Genomic DNA, 22,957 nt, shown 5'->3' on the forward strand with positions numbered 1-22,957 from the left:
TATTTGGGCTGTGGGATGTGTGTAGAAAGTAGGTCTTTGGGGAGATGTGTCTAAATATGAACTGTGGATAGTATATATCTGGGTTTGTGTGTAAGGCTGTGTAGAGCTGTGGCAGGGTATCTACAGCATGTGAATATTTCCATAGCAAAGATCTGAGCCAGAAAGGAACTTCGAAGTTCTACCTTCTAGTCCAGTCTTCCCATTTTACAGATGAGCCTGAGGCTCAGAAAGGACATATCTAGGGTCACACAGCTCATAAATGGCATATCCAGCAATCAAGCCCAAGTCTACTGACTCCCAAGTCAGCATCCTTTCTGGGGCAGCATGCTGGCTCACATACAATGGATCTCTTAAGCGTTGGCTCTGTGCAGGGTACTATGCTGAGGCCTGGGAATACAAATGTGCAGTCCTTTATTAAGGGGGCAGGATACAGCCTCTATACACGTTAGTATTATTGGTCAGTGTAGTAATTAGGAATTATGATTAGTAAATATATAGTAACTGCAATGAGTAAGTTTAGTTACAAAACAATTGGTAAGTATAAAGTAAGTTAATATATGTTGATTTTGTGAAATATTTCCCAATTTCACACAATTTTTTTTTTTAACATTCATTAAAAAAACCAACTTTGAGTTCCAGATTTTCTTCCTTTCTCTCGGTCTTCCCCATCCCTTGGGAAGGCAAACAATTAAAAACTATAAAGTTAAATGGTATTAGAAACAAAGAAAAGATCTATGAAAAATGCTATCAGGAAAGGATAAAAAGGTCGCTTATAGCTCAGAGGTGTCAGCAAAGGCTTAATGGAGGGAGCAGCCACCGTACCAGAAGGAAAAAAAAAGGATTTTGATTGATTGATGGAGAGCACTCCAGGCACTGTGGGTCAAGAATAGGGAACATCCTCTGTTCCATGTAATAGAAACATGGAATACATGAAAAGGGAGTAATGTGAAATCAGACTGGAAAAATAAGTCGGGGCATTTATTAAGTATTGTATACTTATTGTATACCAGGCATTATGCTAAGTAAGCACTTCAGGAGCATTACCTCGTTTGATTCTCATAACAACTCTGAAAGGTAAGTGCTATAATTATCTTCATTTTACAGTTTAGGAAACTGAGTCAGATAGATTAAGTGACTTGCCAAGATTCACACAACTAGTTAGTGTCAAAGGCTGATTTGAACTGAGGTCTTTCTAATTCCAGACCTAGCACTCTGTCTGCCAGCCTACTTAGCTATCTTAAGATGGGGTGCCCTTATATGCTAGGTTTATTTTATTTTAAGGACATTTTATCCTTTATGCAGTAGGAAGCTATATTTTTTAGCAAGGGAATGGAACAATAAGACATGTTCATTGGAAGAATGGTTTTAGTGGCTGTGTAAAGAGTAACCTGCAGAGGGGAAAGATTAAAGATAGAAAGGGCAGGTAGGAGACACTGACAATTAACGGTCCAGATGAGCGGTGACAGGATCCTGAATTGGGGTAGTGGAGAAGTGAGGAGAGAGGAAGATAAAGTTAAGAGTAACACGTGTGTGTGTGTGTGTGTGTGTGTGTGTGTTGTGTGTGTGAGAGAGAGAGAGAGAGAGAGAGAGACATACAGACAGACAGAGATAGAGACAGACAGAGAGACAGAGGAGAGAAGGGAGGAGAGAGAGGAAAGAGAGAAAAGAAGAGAAGAGAAGAGAAGAGAGGAGAGAGGGGCAGACAGACAAAGAGAGACAGAGAAAGAGAAAGGGAGGGAGGGAGAGAGAGGGAAGGGGAGAGAGAGAGAGAGAGAGAGAGAGAGAGAGAGAGAGAGAGAGAGAGAGGAGAAACAGAGGGAGAGAGAGAAGGGAGGAAGTGGTGAACAGAATCATAGAATAACAGAAATGGGGAGTATTGGGAGGAAGAACAGGCTTTAGGAGGGAAGTATGCATGCATGATGGCAGTGAGGAGTTCCACTTGGGGCACATTGTGTTTGAACGACCAGCAGGACATCTCCGTAGAGTTGCCCTGCAATTGCTTGGATGTGAAACTCCAGGGGGGAGATGGCAGTAGGACATCCAAATTGAAAAGTCATGGGCAGAAGGGTGATAATTGAAGCCATGGGAAGGATGAGATCATCATGGGAGACTGTAAAGAGGAAAGGAAAGAGGGCCAAGGATGAAACATTAGGGCCCCCTGCACTCTGATGGATGAATCAACGAAGGATCGTCAGAAAGAACTTTCTGATGGGAAGGAGGGAAACCAGAGGAGAGAAATCTCACATGGAGGAAGGGGAAGAGTGCGCACAGAGGGGGATTGGTGAATACTACACAAAGGCCAAGGAGGACAAGAAAAGAAGACCAATGGATTTAGCAGTGATGAGGTTCCAGAGCAACTCCAGTAAGGTGGTGTGTGGTGGGTTGGAAGCCACTTTTCAAGGCGTTGGGGGAGGACCAAAGTGTTTGTGGTCCAAGGTAGGAGAGACCCAGTTGCCCGATAGATTGAGAGGATGATAAGGGTTAAGAGAAGATAAATAATAGGCAAGACCTAAGCATGGTTAGAAGCACTGGAAAAGGAGCCAATCGAGAGATGAGTTTGAAAAGGTCAGGATGGATTGATTCAAGGCTGCACTCTGGGAGCTTAGCCAGGGCAAGTCAATGGGCCACCTTTTCCTTAAAAACGGGAGCGAAGGAGGAGAGAATGGGGCTGTGAAGGCAGGCATTTTAAGGCATGAAACCAGGCTCTCCCACTGATGGCCTCATTCTCAGTAAAATAGGTGAGGAGCTCCTCTGCAGAGAGGGGGCTTGGGGTTGGGATTGGGGCTTAAGGAGAGAGAACAGCTGTTCTCTGGGGAGTGTTAGAGTGAATTAATCAGAAATGAATAAAAGGATTAAGCTTTAGCCTGGAGGGCCCACTTGAAGGTAGATAACGAATTTGTTGTAGACCCCCCTCTGTGTGGTTCCCTGAATTCCTTTAATAGTGTTTAGTAGATGAGAAGTAGAAACAGAGAGGGAAGGTGGGGGGTGGGTCTCAGACTTACGATTTCCTGATATGTGACTATCAGAAGGGCAAAGGCTCAAGGGATTCAAAGGTGGAAGACAGGACCTCATTGAACTGGGAAACTAGTCAGGTCTGTGAAGGGAAGAAAAGTAAGGTCATATATGCTGGTGTGTATACACATACATTATATATGGCATGCTGAGAAGTCTCTGTGTGAGTTTAAGTTTTGGGTGCCCTCATATTCAGGGGATGTGGAAGGTGGGTGGGAAATGGTCTGGTTGTTTTCTGGGAAAGGTCCTATCTAAAGAGCAGAGATTGGGGAGGAATTTTGGAAGAGGGACAGATACTTCTGCAACGTTTGGGTATTATTCAAGCACATGCAAACTAAATGTAATTTTTAAAAATAATCTATAGTTTGATGGGAGCTAGATGCTGACTCTTTAAGTGACTCTTTAAGAAGTGCCTTCTCAAGGGATGGGGAAGACCAAGAGAAAGGAAGAGTTTAAGTGTCTTTCTATCCATAATATCCTATCTACTATGCACTTTGGCAGAACCTAATGAAGTAAAGAATATGATCATTTGCAGGGGAGAAAGCCATGATTCTGAAATAACTTTCCCAGAGTTACATAAGGAGTCAGAGCCCAGACTAGGACCCAGGCTGATAAAGCATACTTTTCACTCTCCAGTCCCACCTTAGCATCCTGCTAACTGTCTGATTGCAATGGGAAACCTGAGCCACATCCATCTTGTCTAGTGCCATCTTGTCTAGAGACAGGGGGATGCACTAAATGGCTTTACAAGGACCTGGACCTACATTATCCTTTTGGTATGAGGTAGTGGAAAGAACACAGTCAACAAGACCCAGCACTAACATTTATTAGTTATATTGCTGGAGATTTTCAAGTGAAAGCTGGACGGCCATTCGTTGGAGGGGTTGCATTTTAACTCTCCTCCAGCTCTAGGATCTTCTCATAGGGGAAGGTCTCTTAGCACGTCTGAAACTCATTATCTTCACGGGTGATGAGGGCAGTGAGATCATACTTCAGAGGCTTGTTGTGGAGGCCAAATGAGAGAATGGATGGAAAGATTCTTGAACACAGCTAATGAGGAGACTGGACTAGGTGACGGAGGTTCTTTCCAGCTCCGATGTAAGCTCTTTGAGGGCAGGGACTTTTGCTTGATTTGTATGGCCAACTCTTAGCCCAGGGCCTGACATACAACCAGTGGTCAATAAATACTCGTTGATGTGTCCAGAAAAATGTGAGCTATTATTTTTAAGTTCCAGGTGAGCCTTTGTTGAACCTGCTATAGGAGGGGATTCTTCTTAGGTTGTCGGAGTTGGCAATTATGGGCTCTGAACTACTTTGTAGTAGGGACATTCTGTCCTTCTTCCCCACTTTCTTGGCCTGCTGCTGACTTCCCCTAATGATTGATTATTGGTTCGTGTTCCTGTCCCTGGCTCTCCATTTTCTCTGATCTTTTTATTGCCCTCCCCTCCACCCATCCCCTTCCCAAGCCCTGGCTGCTTCATACTTTAAGGATGGCTTGTTTGCCGAGTAACGGCCACTCAGATCAGAATTTGGAAAACCACTGGCACTTCTTGCCTTATTCTGTCTTCATTTGATGGGTGTGTGGGGCTAAATTAAGATGTGTGATCATTCTCTGTTTCACACATACCCAAAAGCATACATACACAGCTCTCCCCCTCCCCACCCCACCCCTCCCCTTTCTCTGTCCTTCACTTCCTCCTTCTCTCCTTTACCCTTGCCTCTGGGCTCAGTCTTCCTCTTCTTCCTCTGCTCTGTCTCCTCCTTCTCAGTTCTCCCAGACCCTCTCTCTTTCATTCTCCACTTTCCCCTGCCTTTCACCTTCTTCCATCTCTTTCCTGTCTCTCCCTCCCTCCCCAGGCCCGCGCGCCCCCCCACCCCCCACCAGCCCCTTTCCATCCCTCTGCCAGAGAATCTCAGGATTATGGGTATGGAACTGGAGGGAATCTCAAAGGCCATTGTTAAGTCCAGTCTTCTTTTCATATAGGGAAACTGAGGCCTGAGAAATTGACTTAGCCAAGATCTCTCTCTCTCTCTCTCCCCCCTCCAGCCCTCTTTCTCTCTCTTTCTCTCTCTGTCTCTCTGTGTCTCTCTCTGTCTCTTTCTCTGTCTCTGTCTTTGTCTCTGTCTCTCTGTCTCTGTCTGTCTCTTTCTCTCTCCCTCACACACACACACATTGCCCTTCTCAGTTTCTTTCCTCCCTGCCGCCTTATCTCCCTCTATTCTCTTGCATTCTGTATTCTGTCCCTCTCTCTGCTCTATCTCATGTCCCCCTCCCCTCTCTCTTCAGTCCCCATCTCTGCTTTTTTTCATCCTTTGCTTTCTCCCTCCCTCTCTTCTCCCCCTCCCGTCCCCCCCGGTTCTTCTTGGTCCCCTTTGTCTTTCTGTCCCCACCCTCAACTTCTCTAGATCCCTTTCTACCTCTCGTCTCTCCCTTTTTACTTCTGTTTCTGCTCTTTTCTCTCTTTCACTCTTCCCTTCCATCTCTTTTCCCCCTTGACTCATTCTCGTACTGCCTCCTTTCTTGCCCCTGTCTCCCCCACCATCTTGTTCCCCTTTGATGCCTTTGTCCGTTTCTCCTCCTACCCAGGGTCAGGCGGAGGAGAGGAGAGATGTGTGTATGTCTCTTTGTGACTCTCCCTCTATTCCTCTGACCCAGTTTTGCTCCCATTCCTTTTTTTTTTCCCTTCTGACCTTCCTTCCTGTTCCTCTGTCTCTCTTCTCTGTCCCTCATCCTCTCTTTCTGTCCCCTGACTCTTGATCTCTCCCTTTTGCATAGTCTCCTTCTCAGCTCTGTGGGGAGTTTCAGCTCCCAGTCATTAGGATGGAGGAGATGGTCGTCATAGCAACTGTTGTCATGTCAGAGGCTACTGGGATGGGGATTAATAGTATCTAGGTGAGAGCTACCTGAGTGGAGACTGATTGATTCATAGGAGGCTTGATGTTTTTCTCTGGTACTCATGACTGTTAAATACCTTCTCTCTCTCCTGCGCCCCACCATCTCTGTCTCTCTTCCCTTTCTTTCCCCCCTCTCTCTCTCCCTTCTCTTCATTCCTCCTTTTCTTTTTTTCCATCTCCCTTCTCCCTCTTTCTTTTCTCTCTCTTCTCTCCCCTTCCTTTCCTCCCTCCTTCTCCTTTATTTTTTCTTTCTTCCTCTTCTTTTTTCTTTTTCTGTTTCTGTCTCTTTTTTCCTCTCCTTTTCTCTATCTTCCCTCTTTCTCATTTTCCTCTCTCCCTTGCTTTCTCTTCTTCTGTCTCTCACTTCTCTCTGTCTCTGCTCTGTGTCTCTGTCTCTCCTCTATTTCTCTTATTTCTGTCTCTATCTCTGTTTCTTTTTGTCTCTGCCTCTGTCTCCCTCTCTCTTCTTCTCTTTCTCTCTTTTTATCTGTCTCTCTTCTGGACTCTCTGTCTGTCTGGGTCTCTCTGTATTATATACACATGAATACACAGAATGCATATCCCGTCTGATGTACAGAGGGACATCCTGGGTGTTTCTCCAAGTATGTATGTATCTTGTTTGTGATTATGTGAGTTTAGGTTCACTTGTGTGTGGTACGTGCTTATGGGTGTATTTTTGCAAGTCTTTGTTCAGCATTTGTGTATGGGTGTGAATGGGCCTTTATGACTTTATCTTTGTGAGCTTGTGTGCGGCATGTGTAAGTTCATGTTTGTAAATCTGTGTGTGTGTGTGTGTGTGTGTGTGTGTGTGTGTGTGAGAGAGAGAGAGAGAGAGAGAGAGAGAGAGAGAGAGAGAGAAGGAAAGAGATGCAGAGAAAAACAAAGAGATAGAGAAGGAAGAAGAGAGAGACAGAGACAGAGAGTGACTATATGCAGCCTGTGTACATCATGGAGAATGCATTTCTTTGTCATGCTCTGTGTGTGTGTGTGTGTGTGTGTGTGTGTGTGTGTGTGTGTAATACGTCTTTGAGTGTCTGTGTGACTGTGTGCTCTAAATGTAGAAATCCCCCCAGCACTGATGAATCTGCCCTGTAGCTCTCATTGTTAGCCTCTTTCTCTTTCCCTGAGAAAAGCTGGGAGATAACCTAGAGCCACGAACTCTGACTCATTGGTAGGAGCTGAGTCCAGGTGCTACCTCTGTGGTACCACAGGCAAATCTGTCCCCCTTTCTTCCTCTCTAAATTGGGGGGCTTGGATTAGATCATTTTTGATCTATCCTGTTCCGATAGGCAAGGCCCCAGGACTGTCCTTTCCTCTCTCTTACTCCTCGGTTTCAGCATCCCACTCTGGATGTTGGGTCCAGGATCTCTGTTTTTAGCATCCTACTCCGGACATTGGGTCCAGGACCTCTGATTGGAAAAGGTGTGTGTGGGGAGTCCTCTGAGCACTGGGACGACTCAAAAGTGGGAAGTCCCAGTAATCGAAGCAATTAGTCATGGGAGCAATTATGCTAATTGTTCCACTCCATGAGTCACTTCCAGCAAGTAAATACTGATTAATTCATTACTGAGCCTGAGGGAAGGGAGCCGGACTTTTTCTGGGCTAATGCTTCTTGCCCCTTTGCCCCCAGTAAGGACCCTCTTTCCTACCCCCCACTTGGAGAGAGCTAGGCTTGGGAGGGTCCTGCTTGGCCTTGCTTTGGGATTCCCCAGCCCCTCAGCTTGGCTCGGAGCCAGCTTCCTGGATTGGAAACCTTTCCAAAACACTAGTCTGGCTTCGTGAACACTCGAACAGAGACTGAACATTCAGGAGAGATGGGAGGGCTCTCCTTCCTTAGGTTCCTTCTGGGAGTAACATCTTACAAGAACTGGGAAAAAACCCAACCACTGAATAAACTATAAGAATTTTCTACTGGAAGAATCCTTACCCATCACTAAATGGGAGAGGGAGTGAGCAGTGAAAAAAGCAGCTGAAATGAGTAGGGGACTGGAGAGTCTAGCCTAGCTAACTCGGTGGTACCCCAGCGGGGCTTCTTCTGTTTCCCCCAAGGCATCTCTCTGAAGGGTAATACTGTTCACTCAGACTCCTATATTCTGTATCTCAAGGGCCATGATTTCAGACTTCTGAGGTGCGGTCATCTTTTCTCTCTTCCCCAATTCTCTCGGTTAGTCGATAACTGGACCTTCTTCTCTCTCTCTTTGCTGTATCTCTAGGACAGATGGACTGGGCCACTGGAAAGAGAGACTGATGGTAGAGACAGGGGATCTGGATTCAAATCCCACCCCTGATGGTTACTTACTAAGTTGGGCCAATGATTTCACTTCCCTGGGTCACGCTTTCCTCCTCTGTGAAGTGAGGGGGTTGGACCAGCTGGCCTCTGAGATTCCTGCCAATTCTAGAGTGATAATCAAATTGTAATTTGTTCCCTTCTTTTTCCTGCTGCTGCCACCATCCTACTTTAGGTCCTTATTGCTCTGATCATGAGATCATAGTCAGAGCGGAAAAAAGCCTCTTAAAAGTCACTGGGTCTTCCCTTTTCAAATGGGAATGACTGACCTAAGATCACTGTGGGTATCTGAGGCAGGATTTGAATTCAGAGCTTCTCATCTCCAAGTCCATGGGTTGTGCAGCTCACATCTTCTCTCCATATTTTGTCTGTCCCCAGTTGGTTCCCTCACTTAAATCCAGTTCGCTCGAAAGTCATGGCAACACCTTCCTGATGGCCCGGTCCCCTTCCAGAATGAAGGACAAACAGTGATCCTTCAGCCAACGATGATCAGGCCGTTTGCTTCCCTTCATGGCAGGCTTATCAATGTTCCTTTCAAAATGGGATGCCTGGAACTGTCTCCCATCCACCCCCCAGGGCTCCAGGTGTGAGAGGGCCAGCTGGGGCTCTCACCCACCTTGCCTTGGGCATGAGGGCTGAGCTGGTGTGCCTGTTTGGAGCTGCCAAGGAGTGGTCCATGAAACCCCCAGGACTTTTTTTTTTTAAAACAGGGCCTCTACTTTGGCCATGCTGTGCTGCTGCAGGAACCTTTTTCAAACCCAAGCTTACATTGGTTCTTTAAACAATTTTTATTGGTATCTTTTGTTTTTATGTTGTCTTCAGTTCAAATATATGCCATCTCCACTTAGCTAGAAATAGAGGGAGAGATTGGGAAGAGAGAAACAGAGACAAATAGATTGAGAGAGAGGGAATGAACGAGAGAGGGAAAGTGGGAGAAATGGAGGAGAGAGGGAGAGAAAGAGAAAGAGAGAGAGAAACTGAGACACAGAGAGAGGAGAGAGAGAAGGAGAAGAAGAAGAGAGGAGAAGAGAGAGAGGAGGAGGAGGAGAAGAAAAGAAGGAAAAGAAAAAGGAGAAGAAGCAAGGGAAAGGAAGAGAGAGAGAGATACAGAGAGACAGAAAAAAGAACGACAGAGACAAAGAGAGGGGAACTTAAGCAGATTGACCCCCATTCACCCAGCATGGTGGTATAAGCAGTGATCTGTGCCCATAATTACTGCTTTCTACAAGGTGTGTGTGTGTGTGTGGGGGGGGGGGGAATTGCACTTTCTCTCCTGGATCAGGAGAATTCCCCAGATAGAGACACAGAGACATAGAGATAGACAAATAGGGACAGATAGTCACATGGAGAGAGACAGAGAGGGAGAGAAACAGAGACAGAGAGAAAGACAGAAAGAGGCAGAGGGAGAGAGATTGAGAGAGGAAGTTAAGCAGATTGACCCCCATTCACCCAGCATGGTGGTATAAGCAGTATTCTATGCCCATAATGACAGCTTTCTGCAAGGGAGGGAGGGAGCTGCACTTTCTCTCCTGGATCAGGAGAATCCCCCAGAATCAGTTTTCTGTTTTTTGTTTTTTTTTCCCTTTCCATTTCTGTGGATGGAGTCATTGTGTGTGTTGCTTTCCTGTTTCTGTTCAGTAAATCACTTCCCTGGAGCACAGGATTATAGATCCAGGAGCTTGAAAAAGATGTTAGGGGCCACCTAGTCCCATCCCCTCGTTTTATAGATGAAGTGATAAGGGCCTAGGAAAGGCGAAGCCCAAAGTAGTAGGCATGAGAGGCTGTTTTTGAACCTAGGCTCTTTTGTTCACCACGATTTCATTGGGAATAAGTTCAGAACCTAGCAGACAAGCGGATCATCTGTCTATCATCCTAACCTATTGAGGTATTTTGGTTCCTCAGTCTGTCATCTCAGTGTGTTCCCTATTCTTCCAAACTTTCCATCTTCTAAAATTTGATGAGCCATCTATTCCTTCATTCACATCATTGATGTTAGTGTTGAATAGAATTCAACAAAAGCAGGTCCCTCCACTGGGATCTCTCCAGTTGGACATTGATCCACCCATCACCACTCTTTGGTTCAGTTAATTCAGGTAATCTAAAAATAAATGTGCCTACTATGTGACAGGCCCTGTACCCAGTGTACCTAATCATGCGATTGCCTAATGAACACCTCTATGTCCTGTTTTTAAAGTCTAATTTTGTCTTATGTAGAAGAGATGTCTAAAATAGGGAGACTCATCTTCCAGGGTTCAAGTCTGGCTTCAGACACTAGCTAGCTGTGTGACTCTGGGCAGGTCACTGTTTGCCTCAGTTTCCTCATCTGTAAAATGAGTCGGAGAAGGAAATAACAAAAGCTCCAGTGTCTTTGACAACAAAATCCAAATGGGGTCATGGAGAGTCAGATACAGCTGAAACAAATGAGCAGCAGCAGCAACTAGAATAGGTATCATGGTACAGCCCTAACACTCCAGAAAGACCTGGATTCAAGTGTTGCCTCTGACGTAGACAGTCTGTGGGACTCTGGCCAAGCCATTAACCTATGAGTGTCCTGGGAAACTCTGTGGGACTGCAAGGGGCCACGCACGTTTGGATTAGGATTGGGAGAAGGAGCTGCTTCTCTGGGTGTCCCCAGGGACAAAGCTCCCATAGACCGGATGCTCAAACTCTGCAGATAAATGCAGACTCACCCCAGCAGGCCAGACTCCCCAAGCACAATGACAATTGAGTCTGATGGGATTTGTCGTCCCACACTTTAGAATTTACCATTCACTGAAAGTAAGGAAAGCTGTGTGCTTTAACAAGGAGGTCCCCGAGTTACCTTTAACCTGAGGTTTGTTGCCCTTCATTGTTCTCTTCATTTGTGTGGTGGTCGTGAGGGTGACATCTCTCTCTTTTCCTGATTGTCTGTCTCTGTGTCCCTGTGTCTGCTTGTCTCTGAATCTGTGTCTCTGTCAGTCTTTCTGGGTCTCTGAAGCTGTCTTTCCTCTGTCTGTTTCTCTCCTTCCTTGTCCCCCCTTCTTCTGTCTCTCTGCCTATATCTATCTCCTTTTTCTCTGATTCTCTCTGTTTTGTGTGCCCCCTCTCCTTTTTTGTCCCTCTTCCTTCTGTTTTTCTTTCTGTGTGTCTTTCTTTCCTCTCTTTACCTCTGACACTCTTTCTCTGTCTTCTGTCTCTTGCTCTATCTCTCTCTTCTCTCTGTCCTCTCTCTCTCTCTCTCTCTCATCTCTCTCTCTCTCTTGTCTCTCTTCTCTCTGTCCCATTTCTTCTCTCTCTGTTTCTGTCTTTCTCCCTCCCATCTCTGTCTTTCTTTCTCACTCCCCCCTCTGACTCTATTTCTATTTCTGACTCTGTCTCTCCCTCCCATCTCTGTCTCTGTCTTTCTCTGTCTGTCTTTCTTTCTCACTCCCCCCCTTTGACTCTATTTTTGTTTCTGTCTCTGTCTCTCTTTTTCTTTGTCTCTGTTTCTGTCTGTCTCTCCCTCCCATCTCTGTTTCTCTCTGTGTCTCTGTCTCTGTTTCTCCCTCCCATCTCTGACTCTCTCTCTCTCTGTCTGCTTCTCTCTCTTTCCTTTTTTGTTCCTCTTCCTTCTGTTTTTCTCTCTGTGTGTCTTTCTTTCCTCTCTTTACCTCTGACACTGTCTCTCTGTCTCTGTTTCTGTCTCTGTCTCTCTTCTCTCTGTCTTTTCTCTCTCTCTCTCTCTCTTCTCTGTCTCTCCCTCCCATCTCTGTGTTTCTCTCTGTGTCTCTGTCTCTGTTTCTCCCTCCCATCTCTGACTCTCTCTCTCTCTCTCTCTCTCTCTCTTTCTCTCTCTCTCTCTTTCTCTCCCTCCCCCAACTCCTTCCTGGTCCTCCCCTCCTTCTGTCTCCCTATGTGGGGGTGTCTCCCCTTTCCCCTCTCTGGTTCACAAGGATATAAGTGTCAGATCATCATATGCATTCCCTTCCTCGAGGTGTCCTGCACCTGTGCCCTTCTCCAGTTCTGCCAATCTAGTGTCTGAGTCCAAAAGGAAAGGAAATGAGGTTAGTCAGGTACAATCCGTTCTTCATGAACCCATACTGGCTCTAAGGGCTTTCAAAAATGTCCAGAGAGCACCCCTTTCATAACAGACTCCAGCCAGTTGCCAGGAATAGAAATCAGGCTATTAGCTCATCGTTTGAAGAACCCTCCCCCTTCCTCTTATTGAAAATCAGGCCTCCTTTTGCCCGTCGCCAGACCTACAGTGCCTCGTCTGTTCTCTACAACTTTTCAATGATTGGCAGTGGCTCAGCAGTCACATCCCTTTCTTTCAGTGCCGGGATTGTCGTCGGTGGAGCGCTTGTGATGTGAAACCTTTTAGGGCATCCGGGTCCTTCCCAGCTCCTCACTCATCCTGGAGAGGTCACTACCCACTTAACCGAGCTTGTTTTGTGCTTTCCAGTCTGCAGAGAAAACTGCAAAGAAAGAGATGAGAAGGGCTGATTGGGTTTGTTTTTTGGATTTCTGGGCTTCTGTTGTTCCCAGCTCTCCTGAGGCAGTGCCTCTGCTTAGATCTTGCTCCCCAGGGAGCTAAAAAAGCCAAAAACCACCAGTCTCACCTTCTTGGCCTCCCTTATTTCCCACAGGCCTTTCCTCATTCTGGGGACATTCCCGACACGGTTCCTAAGGGTGCCGGAACACCCTTGTGTCTTTGCATTCGGTACCCTGCCTTTGGGTGTATGTCTGAGACCCGGAGGTGGGCTCTTGAGCTTTCTGTGTGTCCACATGAGACTTTCCACACACTTTCTGATCCTTCCTGCTCTGCCTTCCCTGAACTCAGCCTTGTCTTTCCCAATTTTTGCATTTACTTCTTCATGAATCTCCACTCTCCACCTGTTGAAATCCTATCCATCCTTCAAGGCCTAATTTAAATGACAAAGCATCTAAACCCAAACAGAGCTCATTGTCTTCCCCCTAAACCTTCCTCCCAGTCCGGCCTCCTCCCTTCGCTGTTAAAGCCATACCATCCTTCCAATCCGTCAGGCTCACGATGAAGAGGTCATCCTCGACTCCTCATTGTCTCTGACCTCCACATCCAAGCCTGTCTATGTCACCTTTGGAGTCCAACCCTTCCCTCCTCTGCACCATCCTGGTGCCAGACCCCTACCCCCTCACACCTGGCCTGTTGCAATATCCTGCCTGTCCCCCATTTCTGGAATGCTCTGTCCCCTCCACTCCTACTGACCTCCCTGGGCTTCCTTTAAATTCCAGCTAAAACCCCACCTTCTACAGGAAGCCTTCCCCAACTTCTCTTAATTCTAGTGCCTTCCTTCTGTTAATTATATTCTGTTGATCCTGCACTGGATCAGCTAGTAGATAGAATGTCAGGCCTAGAATCAGGGAGACCCGAGTTCGAATGTGGCGTCAGACACTTACTAACTTAGCTGTGTGACCTGGGCAGTCACTTAACTCAGTTTCCTCATCTGTAAAATGACCTGGAGAAGGAAATGGCAAAGCACTCCAGTATCTCTTCCAAGAAAAACCTAAAAGGGATCATAAACAGTAGGACAACAGCAACAGATATATCCCATTTATAGTTTGCTTTGTATGTATTTGTTTGCCTGTTGTCATCCCGGAGCCTAGCACAGTGTCTAGCACATAGTAGGGGCTTAAGCTTATTAAATGTTGATTGATGGATTGATTATCCTCACCCTCACCAGGAAGTCTTTACTTGGACTTTACTGTGTGTCAAACCCTAGGGAAACAAACTGAGTTCCTGTCCTCGGGAGCTCAGTGGCTAATGGAAGAGTTGGTTCAGTCATGTCTGACTCTCCATGGTCCTATTTGGGGTTTCCTGGGCAAAGACACTGGAGGGGTTTGCTGCTTCCTTCTTTAACTCATTTTACAAATGAGGAAACTGAGGCAAAGAGGGTAAAGTGATTTATCTGCCAGTTTTCACACAGCTAGGAAGTGTCTGAGGCAGGAGCTGAACTCAGGAAGATGAGTCTCTCTGATTCCACGCCCAGTGCTCTGTGCTCTGTGGTGTTCCCTTGGCCCTAATGGAAGAGACAAGATGTAAATAACGGTCTTCATGGGATAATGGGAGAGAATCCCAGAGGGAGGACAGTGTTGGAGGTGGGAGGGGTGGGATGGAATAGAGAAAGGGCCTATTGCAGAAAGTAGGATTTACCTAGAGGAGGGAGAGAGGGCCAGGTGTGAGGTATGGAGGAATATGGGTGGGAGAGGGACACTTCTTCCATTAAATTTCCTATATTGCCCTCATCCAGAAGCGATTTTTTTTTTTGCTTCTTTCCTATCCATGAATTAGCAAGTTTTTAAGTGTCAATTATGTGCTAGCTGCTGTCCTAGGTACTAGGGCTCCAAATGCAAACAGTGAAACGATTCCTACTTGCAGAGAGCTTCCATTCTAATGGGGAAAGTCAGACACATTAACAAAAAGCAATACACACCAAGAATTACTGCACAGTTAAGTAAAGGGTAGTTTGGGAAGGAGGGCATGAGCAGCTGGAGGCATGTGGAACAGCTAGCAATATATTTTCATTTTCTTCTCCAGATACCAAAACATTAAAGAGTTTTACAGCCTTAGCAAGCTGTCAGTAAATTATCGAATGGATAAATTCATAAAAATGTACTCTTTAGTGGGATAAGGAGGGTTTATGACTTAATTTTGACTACTAATAATTTAGGTAGACTTTATATATGGGAGGATACCTTGGACCTTAGCAGGTTGGCACGGGGGCCATGGTGTGCGCTAAGGAGCAGGGGATAAAGAGCTGGGCCTGGACTTGATTCAGATCAAGTTTCAGACACTTAATAGCAAGTTAGTTAATTGCTGTCTGCCTCATTTTCCCCTACTGTATATTGAGATGAGAGCTCCTAGCTCCCAGGGTTGTTATCAGAATGAGATTTGTAAAAGTACTTAGCACAGTTTCTGGTACACAGTGTTTTAATATCAGGGCTGCTTCTTTCCCTTCCATGGGCAATTCCCTCTCTCATGTAGGACCAAGTGTCATGTTTACCTGATGGGACTCTGTCTGGGGCTGGGGCTCGGTCCATTTCGGGGATACTTACCCAGACTGGTGCCAGTCTTAGGGGCTTGTCTGTAGTAGTTAGACTGGGTGAAGCATCAATAAGCCAGTAAAATAGGGGATTATTCTGTATCCAGATTCAGTGTATGGGAGATATCGTTGGATACTCAGCGTTTGGGTCTCAGTCTGGGGTGTAGTTAGCAGAAGCCTAGATTTAGGAGAGATCTGTAGAGGTCATTGTCCACACTCTCTCTCAGTTGCTGGCCTAGTCCAGGATTTCCTAAACTTTCCCCTTGTGACCTTTTTTTGCCCAAGAATTTGTTATGTGATCCCAGTTATATAAATAGTTATTATGCAAAGCAAGCATTTACTGATAATAAATCATAATTTCATGACCCTCCCACATTCAGTTCTGAGACCCCAATGAGGTTATGAACCACAGTTTAAAAAACTGGGGCTCTAGTTCATATAGCATTAAAGTTGGTAAGATCTGAGTTCAAATTCCTAGCTCAGGCATTCCCTCACTGTGACTCTTTGTGACTCAGTTTCCTTATGTAAAAATGAGAATACCTTGCTCCAAATCATTATTAATCAGAGAAATGCAAATTAAGACAACTCTGAGATACCACTACACACCTGTCAGATTGGCTAGAATGACAGGGAAAGATAATGTGGAATATTGGAGGGGATGTGGGAAAACTGGGACACTGATACATTGTTGGTGGAATTGTGAACACATCCAGCCATTCTGGAGAGCAATTTGGAACTATGCTCAAAAAGTTATCAAATTGTGCATACCCTTTGATCCAGCAGTGTTACTTTGGGCTTATATCCCAAAGAGATATTAAAGAAGGGAAAGGGACCTGTGTGTGCCAAAATGTTTGTGGCAACCCTGTTTGTAGTGGCTAGAAGCTGGAAAATGAATGGATGCCCATCAATTGGAGAACGGTTGGGTAAATTGTGGTATATGAATGTTATGGAATATTATTGTTCTGTAAGGAATGACCAGCAGGATGAATACAGAGAGGACTGGCGAGACTTACATGAACTGATGCTGAGTGAAATGAGCAGAACCAGGAGATCATTATATACCTCAATAACGATACTGTATGAGGATGTATTCTGATGGAAGTGGATCTCTTCGATAAAGAGAGCTAATTCAGTTTCAATTGATCAAGGATGGACAGAAGCAGCTACACCCAAAGAAAGAACACTGGGAAATGAATATAAGCTGCTTGCATTTTTGTTTTTCTTCCCGGGTTATTTTTACCTTCTGAAGTCAATTCTCCCTGTGCAACAAGAGAACTGTTCGGTTCCACAAACATATATTGTATCTAGGATATACTTTAACCTATTCAACATGTAAAGGACTGCTTGCCATCTGGGGGAGGGGGTGGAAGGAGGGAGGGAAAAAATCGGAACAGAAGTGAGTGCAAGGGATAATGCTGTAAAAAATTACCCTGGCATGAGTTCTATCAATAAAAAGTTATTTAAAAAAATGAGAATACTTATAGCATCTACCTAGAAAGTTATAGTGTTGCAAACTTTACTGCTCTATCCCCATTTTGCAGATGAGAAAACTGAGGCCTTGAGAAGAGTCTAAAAGATTTCTATAAGGTTACACAGGCAATGCCAGGTTTGAACTCAAGGCTTCTTGCCTTCAGTCTCAGTGTTCTTTCTACTGTGCCCTGGATAATTTTATGTCTCTCCATTTAAAACTCCCAGTGGAGCTTTAGAGTCTCTGTTTAGAGTTAAGGGCTCTCTTAAGCTCTGGTCCAGGATTATTGCCCATTCTTTGGCTGAGACTTGGACACAGTGTGATCCTGGCAGAGCAGATTTATTTGTACCCATGTTTAGGGTTCAGTCTTACTGTGGGGTTGAGGGCTAGACCTTTACCTCAGATTCCTAGGCTGGACAAGTAGTCAGGGGAAAGACGAGAGCAGGGTGCAGGAGTCCTGTCTCCTAGGTTTTCCCAAACACTGGGCTCCAAGTTCTGTTTCTGGCTTCCCTGGCCTTCCTCCCTTCCCCCTTTCATTTGTCCATAAGCAGGGCTTTTCCCCCAAAATGGGGACGGACCCATCCAGATGTCACCATCTGCTGACCACCAATCCAGATATTTCTTGCCTTTTTGGGCAAACTGCCCAGGCTCTGGCTTCTTGAAGCCGCATCTCAGAGGGCGAGGGGGCATGGGAAAGCAGCAGCTTCTCTGGAAAGTCCTGAGTCTTGGGTACTGTGAGATCCTTCTGGGGGAAGTGTGGTTTATAGGCAGAGATCCTGGCTGTCTATCTTGTCTCCTCTGGCTTCCTCATCTTTTCCTCTTTCTTGCCTCTTAATAAGATCTATTTCTTTTTTTACCCAGCAATCTCTTTCCTTCAAGGAGTTTTTGCTTTTCAGCTTCCCTCATTATCTATTACTTCCCACCAATCAGCCTTGCCCACTGTGCCATTGATGCAGAGCTGCCATGTTTTTACTAATGGATCTACTCATTATCTCTCACACACAACATACCATTTGCCACCTCTGTGACTTTGAAGGTCTCTCCTCCAGGCCTGAGTACCTCCTCACCCTTTCTCAGGGAATTATTTACTGCTTTCAAAGCTCACCCAAAGGCTGCTTTCTCTACAGGGCCTTTCTTCATCTCCCCCCACCCTCCCCAGCCCCGACCCACCTGCAGTTGTTTGTGTCTCTAAAATTACAATTGTTATAGATTACATTTTACATATGAAGAAATATTTTATATTTACTTATTTTTTCCTCACGTGTTTTTTTCTGCAGTGGACTACATGTTCTTTGAGAGAAAGAACCGTTTCTTTTTTGTCTTTGTAATCCCAGTGCTTAAGTATAGGGATGTGGGACGTGTAGTAGGAGCTTAGTAAACTGGTCTTGGAAAGCATGAGGATCTGGGATTCTGTATAATGGGGGGAGAAGAGAATATAACCCACTCAGGGATGCTGAGCCATATCTGTGGAGGCCTGGGCTGAACAGCATCCCTGGTATCCTCACCCTGAGTGTGGGGAGGTTTGAGAATGGCCCGCCATTGTGGACACCTTCAGATAGAAATGACTCCAGGCCCTGATGCTTTGCCACAGTATGTGATTGTGGGGCTCTGATTTTCCTGGACGTCTACTAACTGCCTTGTGCTGAACTCTGTCTGTCTGTTCCTCTAGGCTCAGCGATGGCGCAGTGAAAACTTTGAGAGGCCAGTGGACCTGGAGGGATCCGGAGATGATGACTCCTTCCCAGACGATGAGCTAGATGACCATTATTCAGGCTCTGGCTCAGGCTGTAAGTTTAGTCCCTTCCTCTTCTTCTTCCTCTTCCTCCCATGGCCACCTTTGGCCTTCCTTCTTCCCTCCCTCTCTCTTTGCCTCCCTCCCTCCCTTCCTCCCTCCTTCCTCCTTTTCTTCTATCCTCCCTCTCTTCCTCTTTTCCTCCTTCCCTTCCTCCTTCCTTCTCTCCCTCCCTCCTTTTCTTTCTCCCTCCTTCCCTCTCTTCCTCCCTCCCTCCCTCTTTCCCTTCCTTTCTCCCTTCTTCCTGGTGGGGGCCGGTCCTTCCCAGCACTGCTTTGTCATCTCCGTGGACTGGTGGGGACCTTTGGGGAAAAGCCTTATTCCTTTCTCTGTCACATTATCCAAAAGGAGCCTGAATTGCAAGGTGGGTGAGAGAATGGCAGTGCCCCTCTGCTCCACCTCCCACCCAACAAAACCCCAGCTCCCACTAACCCCACGATCTCTCTTCTCTTTCCTTCCTTTTAGACTTTGAGCAGGAGTCTGGGATTGAAAAGGCTGTGCGGATAAGTACCAATGTGGCTGTTGCTCTGTCCACCACACCAGCAGTGCTGCCCACCAGTGCTATCCAGCCCATGGGCACCCCCTTTGAGATGCAGCCGTCAGAGAGCCCCACTCCCAAGCCTGCCACCGCTGTTTTGGCAGTGACCAAGGTGTCAGTAGTGCCCACCGCTGCCGCCACCACTGCCACCGTGGCCACAGCCATGGAAGCCGTGACTACCGTGGCCCCAGCCGTGGCCACCGAGGCTCCGGCCGTGGCCACCGAGGCCCCCGCCGTGGCCACCGTGCCCGTTGCCACCACCAACATCGTCCCGACAACCGCTAGCATCCCTACATACCCCCCGTCCACTGTCAGTGTGCCAGTTTCTCACACGACGGCCCTCCCTAAGCTCCCGCCTCCTCCCCCAGCCACAGTGGCTGCCACAGTGGCTGCCACAGCCCAGGCCACGGCCCCTGCCACCCTCACCCTCTCTGCAGTGGCTTCTGACCTGGACACAGAGGTGTCTACCCCGAAGCTGGTGGTCACTGCCACACCAAGCACCTTGCCGAAGCCAGAGGCCTCTCAGCCTCCGGGGGTCTTTGAGAAGAGCACCGTAGCTCTGGGATCTGATGCCCTCGTGCCCACAGAGGTGCCACAGGTGGGAAAATAGGGCTGGGAACTAGAGCTCAGGGAAGGAATAGCGAAGTGGAAAAAGCTAGATTTGATGGGAATGAGAAATGGAGATGAGCCTGGAGTGAGGATGGAAATGGGAGTAAGAATGGTGAGCAGGGAGGGGATGAGCAAGCAGGCTCTTGTTGGGAAGATGGACTGTTTTGGGAAATAAGGTGAGAAAGCTGATATTTCTACAACCTCTTCTTTTTGGGGGGTGAGGTTGCTCCTGCCAGTCATCATGGCAGGGCTCTAACAAATGTCTGCTGTTGTCTGCATGGCATTCGCTGCCTGGCCATATGTACAGTCCCCACTTTATTGATAGGCTTCCCTGCCTCTTCCTTGGCCCCTTCTTTCCTTCTTTTCTTTCCTTCCTTTCTTTCTTTCTTTCCTTCCTTCCTTCCTTCCTTCCTTCCTTCCTTCCTTCCTTCCTTCCTTCCTTCCTTCCTTCCTTCCTTCCTTCTCTCCTTCCTTCCTTCCTTCTTTTCTTCCTTCCTTCCTTCCTTCCTTCTTTTCTTCCTTCCTTTCTTTCCTTCCTTCCTTCCTTTCTTTCCTTCCTTCCTTCCTTCCTTCCTTTCTTCCTTCCCTTTCTTTCTTTTTCTTAACTTCCTTTCTTTCCTTTCCTTTCCTTCCTTCCTTCCTTCCTTCCTTCCTTCCTTCCTTCCTTTCCTTTTTTCATATAGTAGTAAGTTACTACTATATAAAGTACTTTACACTTTATATTATAAGTACTATAGTAATTTACTACTTATAAGTAGTAAGTTACTACTTATGTGACTGTAGGAAAGTTCTTTGGTCCCTCCAGGTTTTAGGTTCCCCTCTTTGGGATGAGATGACCTCTCAGAGCCTTCCTAGCTCTCCATCTGTGATTCTGCTTTTCTTTCCCATATTGTATCTCTTTCCTCCCCTTTTTCCCTATCCCTTTCTGGACTTCCTTTTTTCTTTTAAAATGATTCATTATTTGCTTTTTTTAAATGCCAGTATTACTTTTCAGTGATCCTTCCCAAATAGAGTCTTTTCTTAAAACAAATAATTTGTTAGAAATGAGTCAAACAAAACATTGCTCCATTATGTAATCCCTTTCTTTTCCTCCTTTTCTTCCCTTCTCCCTTTCTCTTTTTGTTTTCTCTCCTTTTTTTCTCCTCCTTCTCCTTTCCTTTTCCTTGTTCTTTTTGCTTGGTGCAAGGGCATCTGAGGGGTTGGGAGGAGGGAGGGTTTATGATGGAGGGTGAAGGCCCAGGGGAGGATTTCCAGGCTGGGGGGAAGACCAGAGCCTTGATCCAGCCCTATAATCCCTACCCATCTTCCTCCTTTCTGTTCTCTGTTCTTGCAGACCCCTACTCCAGAGGCCCCACTGGCTACAAACCGGGAAGTGGAGGCAGAGGTACCATTCCCCAGTGGGGACTCGGAGCCCCCAGAGGAGGGGATCACCCAGCCAGAGCTGGACAATGAAGTGGTGGCCGTGGGTGAAAAGACCACCACGACTTCAGCAGGAGTAAGGCCCAAGGATGACCAGTCTGGGCCAGGCTTGTTTGATAACACCATTGATTTGGGCAACTCAGCAGCCCAGCTGCCTCAGAAGAATATCCTTGAGAGGAAGGAAGTGCTAGTAGGTAAGGCCTGGCTGAGGTCAGGGGAGGGGGGAAGGGAGATAAGACATAGGGAGGAAAAGGAAGGAAGGATGAAGTTCTTGTGTCCCCAGAACTTAAAGCCCTTAATAAGTATTTCACTTCATTCATTCATCCATCCATTTATTCATTCTGTTTCCCTTTCTCCCTGGGGATCCTCACTAGCTCAGGGGTCCCTCTTTAAGTCAGAGATCCCACTTGGGGGGGGGCTATAGGAACAATTATCGGAGACTGGAGTTGGCTCTCTACTTCCCTGTCCCAGAGCCCCTGACCACCCAGCCACTTCTCTCCAGTTCCACAGCCCTAGTCCTGGGCTCTGCTCCTTCACTCCAGCCTCACAGCCCTAGTCCTGGGCTCTGCTCCTTCACTCCAGCCCCAAGTCCTAGTCCTGGGCCCTGCTCCTTCACTCCAGCCCCAAGTCCTAGTCCTGGGTCCTGCTCCTTCACTCCAGCCCCACAACCCTAGTCCTGGGCCCTGCTCCTTCACTCCAGCCCCAAGTCCTAGTCCTGGGCCCTGCTCCTTCACTCCAGCCCCACAGCCCTAGTCCTGGCCCCTGCTCCTTCACTCCAGCCCCACAGCCCTAGTCCTGGGCCCTGCTCCTTCACTTCAGCCCCATAGTTCTAGTCCTGGGCCCTGCTCCTTCACTCCAGCCCCACAACCCTAGTCCTGGGCCCTGCTCCTTCACTCCAGCCCCACAGCCCTAGTCCTGGCCCTGCTCCTTCACTCCAGCCCCACAGCCCTAGTCCTGGGCCTGTTCCTTCACTCCAGCCCCACAGCCCTAGTCCTGGGCCCTGCTCCTTCACTCCAGCCCCACAGCCCTGGTCCTGGGCCCTGCTCCTTCACTCCAGCCCCACAACCCTGGTCCTTGGCCCTGCTCCTTCACTCCAGCCCCACAGCCCTAGTCCTGGGCCCTGTTCCTTCACTCCAGCCCCACAGCCCTAGTCCTGGGCCCTGCTCCTTCACTCCAGCCCCACAACCCTAGTCCTGGGCCCTGCTCCTTCACTCCAGCCCCACAGCCCTAGTCCTGGGCCCTGCTCCTTCACTCCAGCCCCACAGCCCTAGTCCTGGGCCCTGCTCCTTCACTCCAGCCCCACAACCCTAGTCCTGGGCCCTGCTCCTTCACTCCAGCCCCACAGCCCTAGTCCTAGGCCCTGCTCCTTCACTCCAGCCCCACAGCCCTAGTCCTAGGCCCTGCTCCTTCACTCCAGCCCCACAGCCCTAGTCCTAGGCCCTGCTTCTTCACTCCAGCCCCATAGTTCTAGTCCTGGGCCCTGCTCCTTCACTCCAGCCCCACAGCCCTAGTCCTAGGTCCTGCTCCTTCACTCCAGCCCCACAGCCCTAGTCCTAGGCCCTGCTCCTTCACTCCAGCCCCACAGCCCTAGTCCTAGGCCCTGCTTCTTCACTCCAGCCCCATAGTTCTAGTCCTGGGCCCTGCTCCTTCACTCCAGCCCCACAGCCCTAGTCCTGGGCCCTGCTCCTTCACTCCAGCCCCATAGTTCTAGTCCTGGGCCCTGCTCCTTCACTCCAGCCCCATAGTTCTAGTCCTGGGCCCTGCTCCTTCACTCCAGCCCCACAGCCCTAGTCCTGGGCCCTGCTCCTTCACTCCAGCCCCAAGTCCTAGTCCTGGGCCATGCTCCTTCACTCCAGCCTCACAACCCTAGTCCTGGGCCCTGCTCCTTCACTCCAGCCCC

At 47.5% G+C, this 22,957-nt stretch overlaps 1 protein-coding gene across 1 annotated transcript in view; it reads left to right on the forward strand.

The window, feature by feature from the left end:
- Nucleotides 1-22,957, forward strand: part of SDC3 (syndecan 3) — a 75,640-nt gene that overhangs the window by 46,889 nt on the left and 5,794 nt on the right. Inside the window, exons 2-4 of the mRNA XM_051987995.1 lie at nt 18,369-18,486; nt 18,957-19,627; nt 20,972-21,251. Coding sequence (XP_051843955.1) covers nt 18,369-18,486; nt 18,957-19,627; nt 20,972-21,251 — 1,069 coding nt within the window. The remainder of the gene's footprint in view (nt 1-18,368; nt 18,487-18,956; nt 19,628-20,971; nt 21,252-22,957) is intronic.

The sequence above is a fragment of the Antechinus flavipes genome, chromosome 3 (genome assembly GCF_016432865.1).
Source record: "Antechinus flavipes isolate AdamAnt ecotype Samford, QLD, Australia chromosome 3, AdamAnt_v2, whole genome shotgun sequence".
Taxonomy (NCBI): domain Eukaryota; kingdom Metazoa; phylum Chordata; class Mammalia; order Dasyuromorphia; family Dasyuridae; genus Antechinus; species Antechinus flavipes.